Source organism: Ursus americanus, chromosome 9 (assembly GCF_024610735.1).
Source record: "Ursus americanus isolate L20-20 chromosome 9, mUrsAme1.1.p, whole genome shotgun sequence".
Taxonomy (NCBI): domain Eukaryota; kingdom Metazoa; phylum Chordata; class Mammalia; order Carnivora; family Ursidae; genus Ursus; species Ursus americanus.
In genome coordinates this window covers 68,542,313-68,561,739 of record NC_142135.1, presented here as the reverse complement: position 1 = coordinate 68,561,739, position 19,427 = coordinate 68,542,313, and the positions used below count along the sequence as shown (strand labels likewise).

Genomic DNA, 19,427 nt, shown 5'->3' with positions numbered 1-19,427 from the left:
AGTCTGTGCTTTCCCTTGGTAGCTGGATTCATTCTAAGCCTGCTCGAGAAACCTATCGTAGCTGTTTTTGCCTAGTCCAAGATGCCTGGGCTTGCGCTGGCCTAGAGCTAATGAGACTTCATTCCCAGACTGACTTTGGATCGGCCTTGGGTCTTTGAATCTCTGTGCTGCATCTGCAGTAGCCCATCCAGGACTAAACTACTGCCCTCCAAGGCCACTCAGATTCAGTCGATGCACCGTGAGTGTAAAAAGTACTGGTTATAACAGAACTTGGCTTCCCAGCAAAGCGGGGCTGAATCACCACAGAGGCATCTCAAACTAAGTCACCTTCTCTGAGATAGGTGATCTCACAGCTTAGGTGGACTTGTCTTTTTTCTTTTTTTAACATAAATGCTTTGAAGTACAGTTGCCATAATTTTTGTTTCATTTACACAACTCTCCTATAACCAGTGGGCCGAAAGGGTTAACTCTGCAGGCCCGGATTGCTCAAAAAGCTGTCTTGAGGCCCGGCCTTGATCGGCTCTGAGGTCCTGGACTATTCTGCCTGATTAGAGTGTTTCCCTAAGCCTGAGGCCTTGGGCCACGCTGTTGGGCCAGATCAGTTTATCCTGACAATGTGATTAATGATGAAAGCTTGGTTTGGCTGGGGCTGGGGGTGGGAGGGATGGGGTCCGAGTAGCGAAGGTTAGTTACACAGACACTGCCTATGCTCACATGACTGACCCGAATAACACCCCCGTTCACGAAGGCTCAGCGAGGCTTCTCTGGTTGGTCACACTTCACACGTGTTGTGGCATGTCACTCCCAAGAGATTTTGGTTCATCCCCGTGTGATTCCACTGGTCGGGCAATAGCTGGAAGCTTGTGCCCGGTTTCTCCTGGACTCGGCCCCACGCACCTTTGCACTACCCTTGTTTTTGGTCTGTATCCTTCCTCTGTTATAAACCACACCCATGAGAATAACAGCTACTCTGTGAGTCCTCTGAGAGAACCATCAAATCGGAAAGTGGTCTTGGGAACCGCTTTCATAACCAGTATTTTTATTTTCTTTTAAATAAGAACTTACCTTGTACTGAATATCCTGGAGGATTTCAGTCACGGCCTTCAAGCCTACGTGTTCTTTTCCTATCTGCAATACAAAAAGCACAAACCATACAACAATCTTTAAATACTTCTCTTTCATTCAAAAGAACTAACAGAAAGTTAAGCTCAAGTCCACCTGAATTTCCTTCTCCAGGAATAAGTAAATGACCTTTTCACTAATAACCAGGTCAACATCTACATAGGGCGATTAAAGTTGTAAGAGAGGCTAGTACAAGAAAGTATTAGTTCTTAGACATTTTCAAGAATTCGTTCTAAATTCATCTTACTGTGTTCAGATTATCACCCACTGTGCCATCTGCAGTCGACCCCTGAACAATGAGGAGTTTAGGGGCACTGACCCTTGTGCTGTTGAAAATCACGTATAATGTTTGACTCCCCCCCAAAACTGAACTACTAATAGCCTACTGTTGACCAGAAGCCTTACTGTTAACAATAGTCAATTGACACGTATTTTGAATGTGACATGGTATGATATACCCTAGTCTTACAATAAAGTGAGCTAGAGGAAAAAATATATTAGGAAAATCATAAGAAGGAGAAAATACATTTACAGTACTGTAAAAAAATCCATGTATAAGTGGACCCATGGAGTTCAAAGTCATATTTATTCAAGGGCCAACTGTGTATCAAATGATATAATACTACAATATAAACATCTCAAGGATATTTCTGAATTAAAATTGATCAGATTACAAACCCTTTCATTTTTTACCTCTGACATTTCTAGATCATTGTTACAAAGATCGTACCCATGCTGGGGGTGGTGGGTGGCTCAGTCAGTTAAGCATCTACATTCAGCTCAGGTTGATCTGGGGGCCTGGGATCGAGTCCCGCTCACTCTCTCTCTTTCTCAAATAAATAAATAAAATCTTTTTAAAAAGATTGGATATAATTGTATAATCACCATTTTATTCTTAAATATATCCGAATATGCTGTTCATAGCTATTTTAAAACATTATATATCATTACATATTTTTAGTGTATAAAATGCTCCAAAGAATGTGAGATTTCAAAAGAAATGTGACATTAAGTATTCTCGACTTTAACTTTAAAAATTGTAAGTGCCATCTGATTTCCACTTTTCAACCAGGTTTCAATGGTCCGTGATAATGGAGGACAATAACGACAGGACGTAATTTAAAATCTGAGATAAACAATGTTAATCATTTGCTTTTTCTCTTCCACACAAATTTGTGCAGGAGGACCTACAGGGGCTAGAAAAGCTGTCAGCGTGTCCCCATTCCCTGTTTCTCGCCACATGCACCCCGTGTGAAATATGCTGGGTGAAGGAGCATCAGAGAGGAGAGACGAGACAAGACACTTACATAACCTAAGACAGGCCAATCGGTTCCAAAGAGTCAAGACTTCAACTCTTTCCCAAGGGCCTGCAGTTCCTCAGACAGGCTTTAAAGATGGAAAATGAATCCTCTAGGTTAAGAAAATAATAGTTCAGGCAAAGGCACGCGTGAGTGCCGAAGCCTGGGCCCAATCTTCTCTCCGCTGTACTGGTTTACCCTTGCGGGAGCATTTGGACGACCACGCCTCGGCTGGCTGGCGTGTTTTCCTTCCATGCATCTCCTGTCAGGTGATAACTCTTTGAAGAGCCCGTATCTGAATGCTGTAAGGTCACATGCTGTAGCGGTTCAGAAGCAAGGCCGCTTACGCTGGCCTGCGGGGTTCGGATCCCGACTCGGTTTCTAGCCTTAAGCAAGCTTCCTTAACCTCTCTGTCCTCCAGCTGCCTCATCTATCCAGAGGCGGAGGGGCGGGGAGGGGGGATAGAAGTGACAGCGTTGAAGAGACGACTACCACCAAGACCTAAGAAGAGGACGTGGACCATCCGAATTCAATTAATATCACCCACTATTATCCTTGCTCAGAATGCCAAACAGCACCAAATACAGTTTTTCCCTACAGCAGCACTTAACCCTCCAGGCTCCTCCTCCCGTGAAGATTCTGCACTTTAAGGGCAAGAGGTTTCAATCTGCAACAAACTCCAGCTGTTGCTCCCTCTCTTCCCTTTCCTTCTTTGCCAGATTTCTGTAGGAAGAGCTGATAACCCCCACACAGCAAGTACAGACGCTACTCTGTACGAGGACAACACAGCCTGGTGTCACGAGTCGGCCAAGAACCATGAGACCCGTCACCTCCTTACCTCTCGCCATCCAAAATGCAACCCGTCAGCCCCGCCCTGCCCTGGCCCTGTGCTTTGCCACTTCTCACCCTGACCTCACCTCCTTTCCGCTGTGCCCTCTGCAACAGGGTGCCACCGCCTGCTGCTCTGTGTGAACCCCTCAGGTCTGCCCAAGGCCCAGCTGGCCCGGGCCTTCCGAGTGGATGCTGTGCAGTGTCCCCCAGGGACAGGGCTGAAAGCTGTGGTCAGTGCCCTGCTGGGCCTCCGATGGCTACTCTGAGCCCAGGCACAAGGCCGTCCTCCTCAGAGTGGACCGTTCTCCTCAGACACTACCATGCTCTACTTCTGGGGAAATTAAACTGTTTTTAAGAAATGACCCACTGGTCACTCCCTCATCGTCATCCCCGCCTGCCATCAGTACAGAAGACTTCAACTCCCTGGAAGGCGTCTTCAGCCCTCAGTCTATGCCTTTCAGCCTCATTCCACCTCAGTTCCCGTCCTGAGAACATTCCCTGAATTCGTCTTCGCTCTGAAAACTTCAGCTCCGAAGACCATTCCCTCTGACCACAGCTGCTCATCCATGCAGCTCTTACCCTTTCTTCTCCTCTCCCCATTCACTGATCTAAGGAGCCACGACTCCCAGCAGCGTCTGGGCTTTGTCTCTTTCCCTTCCTGCCTACACTGAATGACAGCTCTCCAACCATCCTCAATGCCCAATCCCTGGGTCCTCCTAAATCCTCTGTTCCGCAAGACATCGATGCAACCATTTGTGGGAATTTTCTGCTCTTCTACTTGGCTAGAGAACAATCCACAAGATCTTGTCCTGTACCATCTATGATGTTCAGTGGCAAGTGGGTCTCCCATCCTGACTGTGGAGTCTGTTATCATTCCCCTCCTGGGCTATTTCAAAACCCAATCCCACACCCATGCTTCCCTTGCTCTAGAAATCATTCTGCTTTGTATGTCTCAGAGATAATGATGGTCATCAGGCACAAGCTCCTTTAACTTCTCGCCTTTCTTCACCTTTAAATCCATCCCAGTTCTACCCACTCTTCCTTCCTGACCCTCTGTTTTGGAGAAAGGGTGGGAGCCCCCTCGTCTCCGAAGTTAGTCTATCCACAAAAGCTCTCTATCCTGCATTCTCTCATCTCCTCCAGAACTCTTATGCATCAAGTATCCCTTTTTCCCCAGTATTTTTAAACTCTGCCTCTGCACTAGCGCTCTTTGCTCAGAATAAAAATACAGGCAGATCGCAGATCTTGAAATGAAACAAAGAGAACATTTCTGTACATCAGCACGAGTTATTACCCCATCTGTCTTTCTTTTCTTGAGCCATGCTTCCTGAAAGGGAAGCCGCTCCCTGCCTCTGCCTCTCCCCCGCCCATTTCCCACTCCTCCTGCCGAAGTGTGAGAGCCCCAGATGGACTGCAGTCCCTCTCCTCTCTGCTTCGGTGGACACTCCTCATCAGTCCTTCTTTCCTTCATGAAATTCTGCTCTCAGAGTTTCTGTAACTTTACTCTCTCCTCGGGGAAAGTTAGAACAAGTGTGCAGACTCGTTATCTTCCCCAGCCTACGACAATGAGCTTCTTCCTGGAACATTGATGCTGGTTCCCAGAGTCCTGGCTTTCAGTCTAATTCTCCATTAGTCCACACCACCTGTCCTATGCTAAGGATCAGTAAGTAAAAATATTCTCATATTTGATTCCACTCACAAATATTTATTGAATACCAACTCCAGAGGTGAAACAAACATGTTGACTTCCCTTCTCTACAGGACTGCTCAGTTATTTGTATCATTTTATTTTATTCTTAGTTTTTAATAACAAGACACTGTAGGGGTGCCTGGTGGCTCAGTCATTGTCTGCCTTCTGCTCAGGTCATGATCCCAAGGTCCTGGGATCAAGCCCCACGTCAGGCTCCTCCGCTGTGAGCCTGCTTCTTCCTCTCCCACTCGCCCTGCTTGTGTTCCCTCTCCTGCTGTGTCTTTCTGTCAAATAAATAAAGTCTTAAAAAAAAAAAAAGACATTGCCTTCTACTGCTATTGCCTCAACTTCTCAAAGTTGGGCGCTTTATTAACTTCTTCAGGTTACAAAAGTAGACATCAATAGTTACCACTTTAGTACACTAGAGATGATCAAAACATTTTTACCAATACCCTAATACCATGATTTCATTCTACTTATACAATGCAGTTATAAAATAGAAGGAATACAGGGCCCTGCCTGTAAAAAAAAAAAAAAAAAAAAAAAAAAAGCCGTGAAGTAAACAGTAAGAAGGTTCATTTAAAACTGTAAGAATTTGCTTTTAAATTCTATGACGTGTCATACTTTTAAGATACTGATTTTAAAATATTAAGAGGCTAAAACTTTAAAATATGAAAAGGCTTAAAATTAAAATATTAAAAGGCTAAAATATTCAGTGGCTGCTTCTAAACGTCAATAGACAAATACCTGAGAAAGAAATTTATAATGGAAAATTGTTGTGCTGAATAATAGGACTGAAATATATACAACACAAAAAGAGCAGGGGCCCCTTTGCAAAGGCCCCACACTCTTCAGAAAATTAAGTTACTAACGATAACTGGGCTAATATTACTGCTCTAGTCCCACGTCCTCCAAGACGCAGCCCGGAACCACGCAGAACTGCAGAGTTACAGCAATGGTTTCTGGTCTTGACAGTGACCCCAAATCTGTGTGTGACTGCGACCAGTGACTGACCTCTGTGGGCCTTGCTTTCTCTTCTGTAGGATGGGGAAGAAGAAAGCAGGGTCTAGTCCACCTCTTAATCTTTTAGGACATCCAAGAGATGATAAGACAAAGTTAAAAAGATTCATGGTGGGGGGAACCAGATGAGATCTTTACTTTTGAAAGTATGTAGTCTGTTTTTGTATGTTCCACAAAATTTAATTACTATCCTTTGCCCACTACAGAGCTCAAATCTAAACTTTATACTGACTGTATCCATCCAGATCTTTGCCAGTCTTATTTTATCAGTGTTTCCTATCGGACACGTCAAATCATCTTGGAGTGAAAATTACTAATAACAAAGAGCTAAAAGAGCCGACTACGTGATTACGTTATTGATTTTTCTTCGATTTCACAGCAAGCGAGGGTCCAAAACCATTTTCTAAAATTCTTTTTCATTAATAAAATGAACTCTGCCTTCAGGAGACATTTTCTCCATCATTTCTCCAAAGACCCTGAAGGCCAGTTGGAAGAAGATGTCTACGAACTAAATGAACCATTTTCTACCAATGAATATGGCTGCTCTCTCACAAGCCAGAAAAATCAAGTGTTCTCTTCAGATCACCTGTGTTCTCTGTACAAGGAGTTTCAGAAGTCATAAAATTGAGAGAGAACACAAAATAGTCTGCAAAGGAGTTAGAAGTAAGCATCTCTGAACAATACAACAGTCACGGCAGGAGATCATTTACCTGGACAAACAAGGCAATGATGGCAATGCCATGTGGCTTCCCCACGGCCTCGTCAATACTGCCAAACAGGGTGGAGTTCCAGTGGATCAGGTGGAGCTGGGTAAACAACAGACAGGTGGTCTCATGAGTAATGCATTTCTGGTGAGAACAACAAAGACAGATCGACTTCTCCTTAACTGTATCGGCTACATCTCTAGGGTACCACACGCACAGAAGTATCCCAAGTAGACACACACAGAGCACTGCTTTAATCCAGGTCCTCTGTCGTTCTGCCCTTCCTGCTTCTGAACAGAGGCAACACTCAGTGGATCGCTGCCTCTTAAGCTCCGTTTTAGTCCTCATCAGGAGCGTATCTAAGGAGACTGGCAGCCTGCCCATGGATTTAGTTGCCTTTCCTTAAATGCCATCCCCTCTGGTTCTCGGGAGCACAAAACTTCGGATCTGGGCACAAACACCAGCTCTCGTTCCAGGGATCAGTACCGGCAAAATCACATACTGTGTCACCCTGTATTTCCATCCAAAATAAGACAAAGCCAGCCTCAAGCTCCCATAATTACTTCAACTCTCTAAGGATATACAGAGATAGCACCCTATAATGCTGCAACTTCTTAAAGTCATGGTAATATGATGAATGTTGATGTAGAGCTCTAAAGGAAGGCCATTTCCTGCACCGGAGATAAAATTTTACCTGTGAAGGAATGACAAACAATGCTCTAGAAGGAATGACAAACAATCCTCACTCCTAGCTTCAGAAAGCTCTGTAGCTTTCAAGTTTATCTAGAATATGCACTTGCTCCCACAGCACTGATAAAAGACTCGCAAGATGCCAAATTCAATTCCCTGGTTAAAGTCAAATGCCCACTGAGGTTCTTAGGAAAACCGTAGCTAGGTAAACCTTCTGCCGAGAATGCTATCTTCATCACTATAGCTTTTAATCAAGTTATAATTTCTTACCACGTTAAAACACTGCCTCGTTTAAAAATCAGTTCTAATCCAAAAGGACAGCGCTAAAATTCAATCCCCATGTCATTTTAGCATCCATATTAAAATGTGAAGGCCAATTACCATGAGAATAATCACCGATTTGTTCTCTCTACTGCGGAATTTGTCCTACCAGAATGCGAGATTATCAAACTGACCGCTAGAGGGAGGTAGTGAAGTCCTCTGCCTATAAAAGAAACCGTCACCTAGAAAAAGACCACATTCAAGGCCAAGCTGGGACAGGCTGTGAAAAACCAGCATGGACCACGACCGCCCAGCGAATGCAACTGTCAAGGCACTGCCTTAGAGAAAACAATGCTCTATAATGTTTCAATTAATAATGAAAGACAGACCAATTTTAATCTTTCCGCTTCTGGCTGCAACAATAGCATGGAGTCCCAGCGGTACAGATAAGTGTACAGTGTACAGATAAGAGCCGACTGCTTTAATTAAATAAACAAAGAAGGCCCAAGGTTGAAATCTATTTTTATTCACCAAATCACAGAGTTCAAATCAACGTTTTTCTTACTTCTCATAGCAACATTACGGGGTATTTTTTCTGAAACAAAACAAGACAAAAAAAAAAAAAAGCTGGGTTTCTTCTTATGTTTCATCTTGCCACTCCTTATAATTCAGCAACATCATTTACTCACACGTGATCTTCACCACCTGCTCCACGGTCTTTTTGTGTTTAAAACTTTGAGGGTCCCCACGCCGTAAAGCAGATGCTGCACACGGTGACTTTGTTTCAGAGAGTAAGTTTACGGTGAAGAAACCGGACAAACGCTACCTGGGCCAGGGGAGCAAGGTCAGCAGCCACAGTCATCAGTCGCATTGACAGCGTGCACCCTTGACAGGACGTGCTGAAAACGACGTGTTACCCCTGTGGTCTTCCCCCCAGTAACCTATAAGCCCAGTCTAATCTAAATGAAGAAAACATCACACGGATCTCAGTCGTGGGACAGTCTACAAAATACCTGACCAGTACTCCTCAGAACCGTCAAGGTCAACAGAAACCAAGAAAGCCTGAGAAAATGTCAGTGATGAAAGGGGCCTGAGGAAACATGAAAATAAAATGTAACACAGTACCACAGATGAGCTCCTGGAACACAGAAAAGAAGTTAGTTTAAAACTAAGGAAATTGCGGCACCTGGGTGGCTCAGTCGGTAAGTGTCTGCCTTCAGCGCAGGGCGTGATCCTGCGGTCCTGGGATCGAGCCCCGCATCGGGCTCCTCCGCTGGGAGCCTGCTTCTTCCTCTCCCACTCCCCCTGCTTCTTCCTCTCCCACTCCCCCTGCTTGTGTTCCCTCTCTCACTGGCTGTCTCTCTCTCTGTCAAATAAATAAATAAAATCTTTAAAAAAAAAAAAAACCTAAGGAAACTGAATAAAATTCAAACTTCATGTATAGTTTTTGGCCCACGAAGTCTAACAAATATAACATGCTACAGTAAGATGTTAATAATGGGAACTGGGTATGGGTTATATGGGCACTTCCTCGACTGTCTCCACAGTCTTCCTATAAATCTAAAAGTGCTCTAGAAAAAAAAAAAAAAGGTCTATTAAAAAAGGGGGGGGGGGGGATGCTGGCACCTCAGCCAACCCAAGCTAAAAAAAGGTAATTGGAAGATCGCAAAGACTCCTGTGTGACTACCTCACAACACAAATGAACCAGCCAGAGAACCTTCCCACCTGTTGTTCATTCTACCATCTGGGTCTTAACCAGTCAGTGTCAGAAGAGATTCTTCCCGCACAATCAACAAGGGACTGAAGATTGCGAAACACAGCTCTGTTCTGGCACTTACTGGAAATCCTCTTCACTTGGAAATCCTCTCTCACTTTAAGACCAACATCATTAGAGATCCTCTTTCCACACCATTAGAACACGGTTAATTCAAGGTCCAGGCAAATTTCCAACACATTCTGGAAATCAGCTATAACCTGGTAGTAGTGTCTTAGATGCATGACCCACTAACATAACACTCCACGTTTTTGCTGCGTCTCCGCGTCACTGTGCTCCCCGCGCCCTTCCTCACTCCACCTGCATTAGTGTGCTAGGGCCACCGTAACAAACCACCACAGACTGGGAGGTACAAACAACAGAAACGTATCTTCTCCAAGTTCTGGAGGCTGAAAGTCCAAGACCAAAGTGTCAGCAGGTTTGGTTTCCCCTGAGGGCTCTTTCTTCGGCTTGTAGAGGCCCACCTTCTCCCTGTGACCTCACATCATCTTTCCCCTGTGCACGTCTGTGTCCAAATTTCCTCTTCTTACATAAAGACATCAGTCATATTGGATAAGGGCCCACCCGAACCATCTCATTTTAGCGTAATTACCTCTATAACGATCCTGTCCCCAAATATGGTCACATCCTGAGTTAGCAGAAGCTAAGATCTCAACATATGAATGGGGAGGGGGGCACAATGCAGCCCATCACACCATGTACCTCACCCTTTCCTCTCTCCCGACATTAATGGAAGTTTTTTCAGATCTCGAAAGCACGAATTATTCATATCGACTTCTGTTCTCCTATAGCCCCCTCCTTATTCCTATCGTCTTACACTTTGTCTTCTATTACTCTCGATTCTATTTCATAAAGCAAAGCCATAGAGATGGGAAATTACCAGTGTATATGAAGAACTAAAAGCACCTCTGAGGGTAGCTAGAGTGTACGTCTGACTGTGACAGGAAAGATGAGGCTGGAAATGAGAGGGTGGCACAGAACTTTAAATTTTATCATTTTGGGGAACACTAAAGAATATCTTAGCACAGTGACTATTATTACTTATGCTGCTTAGAATCAAATTTGCCCACGCCAATGTCCGCCCTTCTAAAGTCCTGTGGCAGTATGAGGGTAGAAAAGAAGTGGAAGATGGACTTAAGAGGCTGGAAGATAAGCTAGGAGGATACCACAAAAGCTGCAGCTGAAAAATCACGCCAGAGGTGCACGATGGTTCATTTTGTGGGTCGACATGGCTAGGCTATGGTGCCCAGTTGCTTGGGCAAACATCAGTCTAGGGACACCTGGGTGGCTCAGTCAGTTAAGCATCTGCTTTGAGCTCAGGTCATGATCCCGGTGTCCTGGGATTCCTGCTGAGCGGGGGGAGCCTGCTGCTTCTGCCTGGTCTGCCTGCTGTTGCCCCTTTGCTTGTATGCTTGCGCTCTCTCTCTCTGACAAATACGTAAATAAGATCTTTAAAACACACACACACACACACACACACACACACACACACACACCAGTCTAGTTGTTGCTGGCAAGGTATTCTTTAAAGATGCGCTAACACTTAAGTCAGGAGACTTTTAGTAAAGTAGATTAATCCCCATAATGTGGGTGGGCTTCATCCAATTAGTTGAAGGCCTACGAGCAAAGACTGAGGTCCTCCAAAGAAGAAGAAATACTGCTTCCAGATTATAACATACAAATTCTACCTGAATTTCCAATATTTGTCCTGCTCTGCAGATTTGGGACTGAGCCAGTTCCTCCAAACAAATCTTAGTTTCTCTCTCTCTGTCTCAGATATGTATTCTCAATATATATTTTGTTTCTCTGGAGAACCCTGACCAATACACAGGTTGTGCAGACAAATGAACAAACTGGAAGTGTGGAGACAAATGGAGGTTTAAATATGAACAAGGCTAGTAGCCACAAGAATAAAGACAAAGGACTCTAATGATTAAAGTGACAGTATCTGGAATTTACTCTCCTAAGCCTAAGTGGGGTTCCTGTAGGGAAGGGGAATGCAGGGACGAAACAATCCACACATGATCAGAAAATACATACCAGAATTTGTGCTCATGTATTTCTGTCCTTTTTTAAATTTGTTTCCCTATGCCTCACAAAATAATTATATATACAGAAAAAGACAGATCTGGATCAAATCCATAGGACTGCGTGAATATAAATTATTAATGAATGTGCACAATAGTGAGGATCCTGCTCCAAGATCTGCTGAGGGACCGAGGAGTTTGAAGGGAAAGGCGTGTGACACTACGAACATGGTTTAGAAAATGATGAGGCAGCCCATCTGGTCAAAGGGAGGCTTCTGTAGAGGTCCAAGCAGACTGTCATTATCAGTCGAGGGAACTTGGAAACTCACTTCAAAGCCTAACAGTAGACCGCAGGCTCCGGGGTGTGTCTGGTCCGCGGTCCACGACAGAGCGCAGAGGCGGGGAGAGGCCACACGCTCATGAAAGGTCTCTGAGCCAGCGATCAAGTCCTAGAGTCTTGGTTCAGTTCACAGCTCTTTAGCTCTGTGAACTTCACAAGTCTCTAACTTGTCTGAGCATCGGGATCTGTAACATAAGGAGAGCTGCGTCTTCCCAGCTTGGCTGCTTCACACCTCTCCCTGCCCGCCGAGTGCTCTTTATTCCTAGATTTCTCTCACGGTTCGCGCTCATTAGCATTAATGATATGCAGGCAGCAGAGGCCCAGAAGCAGGGTGAAGAATTTCAAGAATGGAGAGCAGCTTACTTGATAGTGAAGGCCAAGTGTCTACGTGGCCCTGACTGTTGCGAAGGAGGCTGGGGGTTAGACAGTATTATTGCTACAGCTGCCGCCCAGACTCACAACGGTCCCGCTGTGTCAGGGTCTGCGGGACTGAAGGTGACTGCAGGCAGGGCCCCGCCTCACTAAGGCCCTCCGGAGCCTGAAGACCCAGCACGGCAAGTGGCAGGGGGCCTGTCTCTTGCCCTTTGAACCCCAACCCCTGCTACGGCTACCAATAACGGTAGTTGAAAAAGAGAGGAGAATTCTTCCACCAAAACAACAGGGCAGTTCTCCACGCTCCCTTCAGACTTGCCCTTAAAAGACAAAAGGTGTGATGGGTAGTAAGGAGGGCATGTATTGCATGGTGCACTGGGTGTTATACGCAACTAATGAATCATGGAACTTTACATCAAAAACCAGGGATGTATTGTATGGTGAATAACATAATATAATAAAAAATATTATTATAAAAAAATAATAAAATCTTCAGTTCTGCAGTTCAAAAAAAAAAAAAAAAGACAAAAGGTGCTGGCTTCCTCCCAACGTGGGTATGTCTGAGTACAAGAAAGTGGTTTTCTCTATCAAAGCCAAATCTTTCCTCACTTCTTACTGTTCTCCCCGCAGCCCCCACCACTGCCCAACCATGAGACCTCAAGGTGTGTGGCCTTATGTGAGTTAACAATGTGCATATTACGGAGAAATAAGAAAGCAAAGATCCATTATTACTCTTATCAGCATCATGACCATCATTCCTTCCTATTAAAAAAAAAAAACCAACAACAACACCTGACCATATGATAACAACTGTAAAGCTTCCTTTTATAGTTTCAGAGAAAATCTGGGAGCCTTTGCTATAGGGCTCACAAATTCAAATTTCCTGCAATTGATTATGCCACTCTGCCATTAGTACCCGTGAGACGTTAATCTTAATGTACTTAACTCGCAGCGATAGATAAATTTGTCCAAAGTTATGAAACTGTGACAAGCCATAGCCTTATAATTACTTATTTGTCACCGAGAAATATAAGTTTGAAGATTTCATGGCAGCCTAACAGAAAGCTATCTTCAAGATAAATGAGGTTTATTATTAACATAAATAACACGACAGCATTAAAGTACAAAAGAATGAATCATGAGGAATGGAAAAAGCAGTAAAGGCTGAAAAGACACTTATGACTCACAAACTTCGTTCCCCAGCCCTGTGCACTCATTCGCACAAGTTCTGTGCTATCTCCTGTTCTCAGACGCTTGATGGACAATTTCTTCCCAACGGCTTCATGTCCAGGTATCACTAGAACTGACATCAGCTCCCTTCAAAGGTGCCCTCTTACCGTCTCACCACGGAGCTCTAACCCTGTGGGCCTGAGACCTTGAACCGCCCCAACCTCTTTATCTCAACTCACCCATGCCTTTCCTGGCTCTTAATTGTTTGCATTATAAAGCTCAACTGATGTCTATTTCATGCAGCTTTCTCCACATTTCCTCTGTTCAAAAATGTCTAATTTGCTTTATTTCCTGCCCACACAAGATTAAATTTCTCTCACCTCATCCCTCCCCATCCTATCTCCAAAATACTCGACCAAGTGAGACTCCTGACCGTTCACAACAGCCTCCCTATTTTGTTTATGTCCCACTCACTTGGAACGCCATTCCCCATTCTGTCCTGAGACTTATCCAAACTCTACCTATCTTCCTGGTCCTCAACAGACATTTCACAGAGAAATAGACCGAATATGGAGATGGAAACAGATACAACTTGAACCAACAGACACAAAAGAAAAGGGATAACTGGAGGTTCGGCCCCATATCACTCCCCAAAAGTAAGGTGAGTTCCCTTGTAGCTAAGAGTTGAAAGTTACATCACAACAGTCCAACTGGTCTCCCGTGAGTAAGTGAAACAGAATGAAGAACTGCCTTAAGAAGAAAGGCTGAAGGTACGGACTACAGATGTCCTTAGATATCGAGAGAGATAGCCTTACAGAGTCCATTCACCCATGGATCCAGTCACAAAAAAGAGTGACAGAAGGGCGAAGACTGAGCTTTCAGAAATGCTCAGATGAGAACAGGGGGAATATCAAATACGCAGGAGGGAACCCAGAAAATTGCAAAGTCTTGTTTGGACAAAAGAGAAAAATCCTTCTAGAAGAAATTGTGGTCAACGGTGTCAAGGCTCTGCTACAAAGCTACAAAAAAACAAAAGAAAATGAGGAACGGAAGAGATTTGGGATTTATTTCTTTTTAAGGATGATTGAGAAGGCAGTGGCAATAGGATAAAAGTGGCAGAGGCAGAATATTAAAGACATTAGGATAAAACCTGCAGGACAAGGTCACTCATCCAAGAAGGTGGGCAGGGAGTATCAGAAAACAAATCAAGAGGTAACTGTGAGTGCAAAGTGATTTTTTTTTTAATGAGGAGAACTACACTTGAGTTTAAGTAAAAGTCACCTTTGCCTTTAGTATTCTTTTAATCTATTCTTTCAATGGGCAAAAGCAAAACCTGAGAGAATCACAAACTGCTCTAAGTTTTGATAAATCAAAAGTATTCAGTGCACCTATGAACTCAGATGCAATTGCCCCTGAAAACCATTTTCCTGCCAAACTAAAGTCATCGAGAACTTTCCTCTGAGCTGGGCCACTACCTATTCTAGATTCCTCAAGGAAAGATCCTGGGTTCTGTGTCCTGACTTTGCTTAACTGCTTCCCTTAGTCCCAAGGAAATGCAAGGATGGAGAGTTGCAGCCCATCTCCCGCTAGATTCTGAGTTTCGGAAGCCAAGGTGTCACCGCACGCGTGCTCCACTGCGCTCCAAACACCCATTTTCAGAGCACTGGGCAAGAGCTATGAAATGAAAAAAAGGAAAAGAAAAGATCATGTCTCAGCTACTCTTACACTGAGAGGCCTGAAGCAAAGAAGACATTAAGTATTCAAATTTTAAAAAGAATGGGAAACTGGAAGTGAAATGTTTTGAGTAACAAAGTGGGAGCAATAATTAACTGAACAAGAGCAGAGAGAGCAGCCGCTCTCTGCAGATCCACTCCTCCTTATATGAAGCAGCCATTCATCTGCAGATAAACTGAGATTTAGTGTGGATTATTTCCAGGGGCTGCTGCACTTTAAGATGTCACTGTCAATATATTATGCGGCTGTTACTCAGAGAAGGACGTCCAAGGTGCAGACAGATAGAATAGTGACAAAGCGCTGTAAAGCATGAAATGGAAAATAAATTATCTGAAATTCTATCTCTGCTGTCACTTACTTGTTATGTTTGCCTAAACTTAATTATGTATCCTCTTACATAGGTAGAAGAAAAATAGGAGGGTCTGTTAAAACATTTCAGAGCAACTCCATCTATTAATATATTAATATAAAAAGCTATTTATAGTGTTCTTAGGGTTCGGAATTGTCAATTCAAAAGGCACTGGAGTTCTCTGTAATTTCTAAAAAGATTTTTTTTTTCCAAAGCAGAATGACCTCCTCTTTGAAGGCTAATTTCCTTTCGTTTGCTTTGATGTTGCCGTCCTCTTTGGAAGAGGGCATCTTAATACTGGTAGGGCTAGTCTCTCAAAAACGGAAGCTTCCTTCTGGAAATTCACTAGGAAAGGTTGGAAAAGGCTTGTTGGAGCAGTCATGAATCAAGGGAAACAAACACATCATTTTGAATTAATTTCTATTTAATGTAAGATCAAAAGCAATTAAAACAAATTCTTTAACATTGGTTTCTTTGCTTTCCAAGAAATATCCCCCATCTTTTTTTTAACCCCCGGTCTTATTTTTATTAAGAAAAAAAGAAAATCTGAAGTGTGGGTTATGGGCTGTAATTCACTTGCTGTAACCAAAATTCTCTACATTTCATTTGTTATTCTATGAAATAAAGCAGGCCAAGGGCTGTCCAAGGGTCTCGATGTTATAGAACAGAAGTCATTTATAGACCGCATCTGCTTGCTCTGTACGGTGAATCGATAAATAATGTCTATATTCTTTCCCCACTGCCCCAAATAAAAACCACATTTGACAAGAGTTTGAAATGATGGCAGCATTCAACAAAACATTTACTGAGCACCAGTAATCCCTGGGCTTTAGTGTTCACTGCTTTCAACACTGGAAACACAAAGACCTCAAATCTTTTTGTAATACAGGATATGAATAAATAAAAATATAAAACTTCTAATTCAATGGAAGAAAAAGATGCGTGCAAAGGGTCAGATGCAATGTAAATTATGGAGGATGCCTTGGTGTCTGCTTTTATTTGATGTGCTCTAGTGTGTGACGTTCTCCACCAGGCGCTGCTCATTACAAGCATGACCTCACTTCAGTCCTCACTACTGTCTTTCTAACGAGATGCTAGGACTGCCACCAACACCCCATCTTGACAGGAAGGGAATGGAAGCACAGAAGGCAAAGTAGCCCGCCCAGGGTCACAGAGCTAACAAGTGAAAGAGCCCGGAGGTGGCCCAGGCGCTTGTGCTCCACACCACACACACACACACACACACACACACACACACACACACACACACACACCCTGCCGTGGCAGCTCTCTACTCCAAAGAGGGAGGGCGGAAGAATCAGGGCAGCTTTCGCAGCTTAACTGTTCACACAGCACGTGGAGCAATGATATACAACGTTCTCTCTCAAGACAAAAACAAACCAGGGAGAAAGAATGAAGGGTGTACAAACCCAGAAACAGCTAGTAATCCAGTCAGGCTGTGCCAGATGTCAAAAGCACAGGGTGCCAAGGCACACACCTGCTGTGAATGAACACTTACTCACTCTGAGCTCCTGGGCGAACTACCAGAGCTCTACGAGTCTCTGCTGTAAAAGAGAGATCATACTAGCTAACATTCAAGGCCCTTACAAGGGCAAGAGATACGACATGGAAAGCTCCGGGAAAATATCAACAAAGTGCTGGCTAGAGCCCATGAGAGTGGGGAGAAGCAAGAGGTGCCAACAGAAAGGTACTGTATGAAAACTGTATTGAAAGTCTTGGAAAACAAAGGTATGCTCATCTACCTTCCTTTTGGTTATTTTCTCATTATACTGCTGAACTCACCTACTTATTGTCCTCAAGGTTAAATATAACTACTAAGTTTTTCCATTATAGCAAGTTTTTCCATACAGCATATCACTTCTATCAGAGTCACAAATCCAAATGCCACCAGCAAGCAGGCTGATCGATGAGGGAAAGCGCGTGATGAACACGGAGGGGGAGAGCCAGGAAAAACATCCTCTTGCCTCTTCTCGTCCCATCGAGCATATTGTGGTTGGGGGATCCCATAAACTCCCAGGTCTTCGCTGGCCATCTAGATGCCCAAAATCAACATCTTTCACCAAAATTTGTCCTGAGTCTAGATTCCTTTACCGAACTGCCCACTGAAATATTTTCACATTGGCATTTCATCACTGAAGTCCCTCCACCAGTCCACAGAGCCATTTCCCCCTTTGCTCCTAGCTCTGTTAACAGACCCAATCCAGAAATCTCTTTCATCATCTTCTTCCCTTACAAACAACCAAGAGCTATGTCCTGCCATTCTCTACCTCCTTAAAATCTCCCAAATCCATCCACTTGACTTATTCCCATGAGCAATTCCTTAGTTTAAGATATCCGTAATCTATTGCTAGAATTACGGCCCAGGTCTCTTAACTCATCTCCATGCCTCCACAGTTGGCATTTCAAATTCGTTCCCCACCTTGCAGAGTTATATGGCGCAAATCTGATCATGTCACCCTCCTTAGGAAAGCTCATCTGAGGCTTCTTACTGCCCCCCGGGGGACAGCCCACACTGTTTAATACACAGTGCGCTACAAGATGTCTTTCTGTAATCTTCGAAAGTATGCCGGCTTTAATACATATTAACTGTTTCATGTATGCTGGTGATAACAATTACAGTAATAAGCTCTTAGCAATAAGAATGCACATAAAGCGATTTTAATTGGGCTTCAAATTCAACACTATTTCATTTCTCTGTAAAATACCTCTGTCAATTTTCATATTCCATCTTTATATACCTAATACATTGCCTCTTAACCTAATTTTCAGGAAATATATTTTAAATCCAATTACAATACTCAAAATATTACAATTCACAATAAAATGCATTTATCTGAAAACGTTAAAGAAAATCCATTTTAATCCTCACTGCACCTGAAAAGGTACTTGTCTGTTAACACAGTGTACTCAGAGGCTTTTACTTTTACTTTTTGAATTGCAATTATCTAGAGCAAAAATCAGGACCATTTTAGTAGAAATATGAGAAGGCGTATATTGTAGAGGGGAAAGAATGGTACTTGGTCTGAGTCTCAGCCATTACTGACGTACCTGGGGCAACTTATTTAACGCCTCTTGACCGGATTATTCAGCTAAAAAATACACATAACATCTAGCTCTAAGGGCTATTTTAACGATTCAGTCAGATATGGCGTATGCCTGGCACATGGATGGTCTTCAGAAGCATTAATGCTGGCTCCCCAACGCCCTGAGGATTGCAGTAAAGTGAGTCTTGCATTAATTCCATGGATGGGAGCTAATGCAAGGGACATAAAACTTTCCAACAACAAAAAAACATAATGTATCCTCGAAATATTCTGAGAAGAGTGAACTCTGACAAGGTAACGAAATAAATGTATACATAGAAACGCACGTCACAGACTTTCACCAGAACATTCCCCCACCAAGAGAGGAATTTCCCCCGGGCTCTACAACTAGATGAAAACGGAGAACGGCCCTAGTCCTCAAGACAAAAACCCCAGCAAAAATCTACACCTATGCTTTTCCCACAAGTACTTCCTTATTTACATAAGTTTTGTAATTTGCTTTAAAATCATAACAAACTAATCCGACTCCCTTGTTGCTCAAGAGCATTGCACAAAGAACCATTCTTCCAGCAAACTCACTCCAAAGCACATCACTTCCAGTGCTAACTGAAGGGGACCGTGTTTCCCTGGAATCTGTGTGAGGCTCTCCGGCCAACACAGGAGCAATGCTACAGAGAACCATACGCGAATCGAATTATTGCAAAAGGCCTTCTAGAAAACCCGGTTTTAACCTACAACTGACCTAAAACAAGGAGTCCAGGTTTCTTTTCAATGCCATGACAGGGTAAAGTAGCACTTTGCTTGACTGAGATGCAACTTGTACCAAAACAGCTTGGGTAAAAAAAAAAAAAAAAAAAAAAGGTCAAACTAGGAACAGGAAAGGCATGAATGGGTGTGAACCAGAAAGAGCACAACAATTCAGATAGGAAATTTAACCTGTGCTAATGCGGCAGCGCATTTCAACTTTGCACCGCGCACAC

At 43.5% G+C, this 19,427-nt stretch overlaps 1 protein-coding gene across 4 annotated transcripts in view; it reads right to left on the bottom strand.

The window, feature by feature from the left end:
- CA8 (carbonic anhydrase 8 (inactive)) overlaps positions 1 to 19,427 on the bottom strand; it is an 88,565-nt gene that overhangs the window by 31,778 nt on the left and 37,360 nt on the right. For all 4 annotated transcript variants that reach the window (XR_015725843.1, XM_045789045.2, XM_045789047.2 and 1 more), the window contains exons 4-5: positions 6,672 to 6,767; positions 1,066 to 1,128 (exon numbers count right to left, since the gene is read on the bottom strand). Coding sequence is in view for 3 of the 4 variants with exons in the window: in XM_045789045.2 (XP_045645001.1) it covers positions 1,066 to 1,128; positions 6,672 to 6,767 (159 nt within the window). In the remaining variant the exon portion in view is untranslated. The remainder of the gene's footprint in view (positions 1 to 1,065; positions 1,129 to 6,671; positions 6,768 to 19,427) is intronic.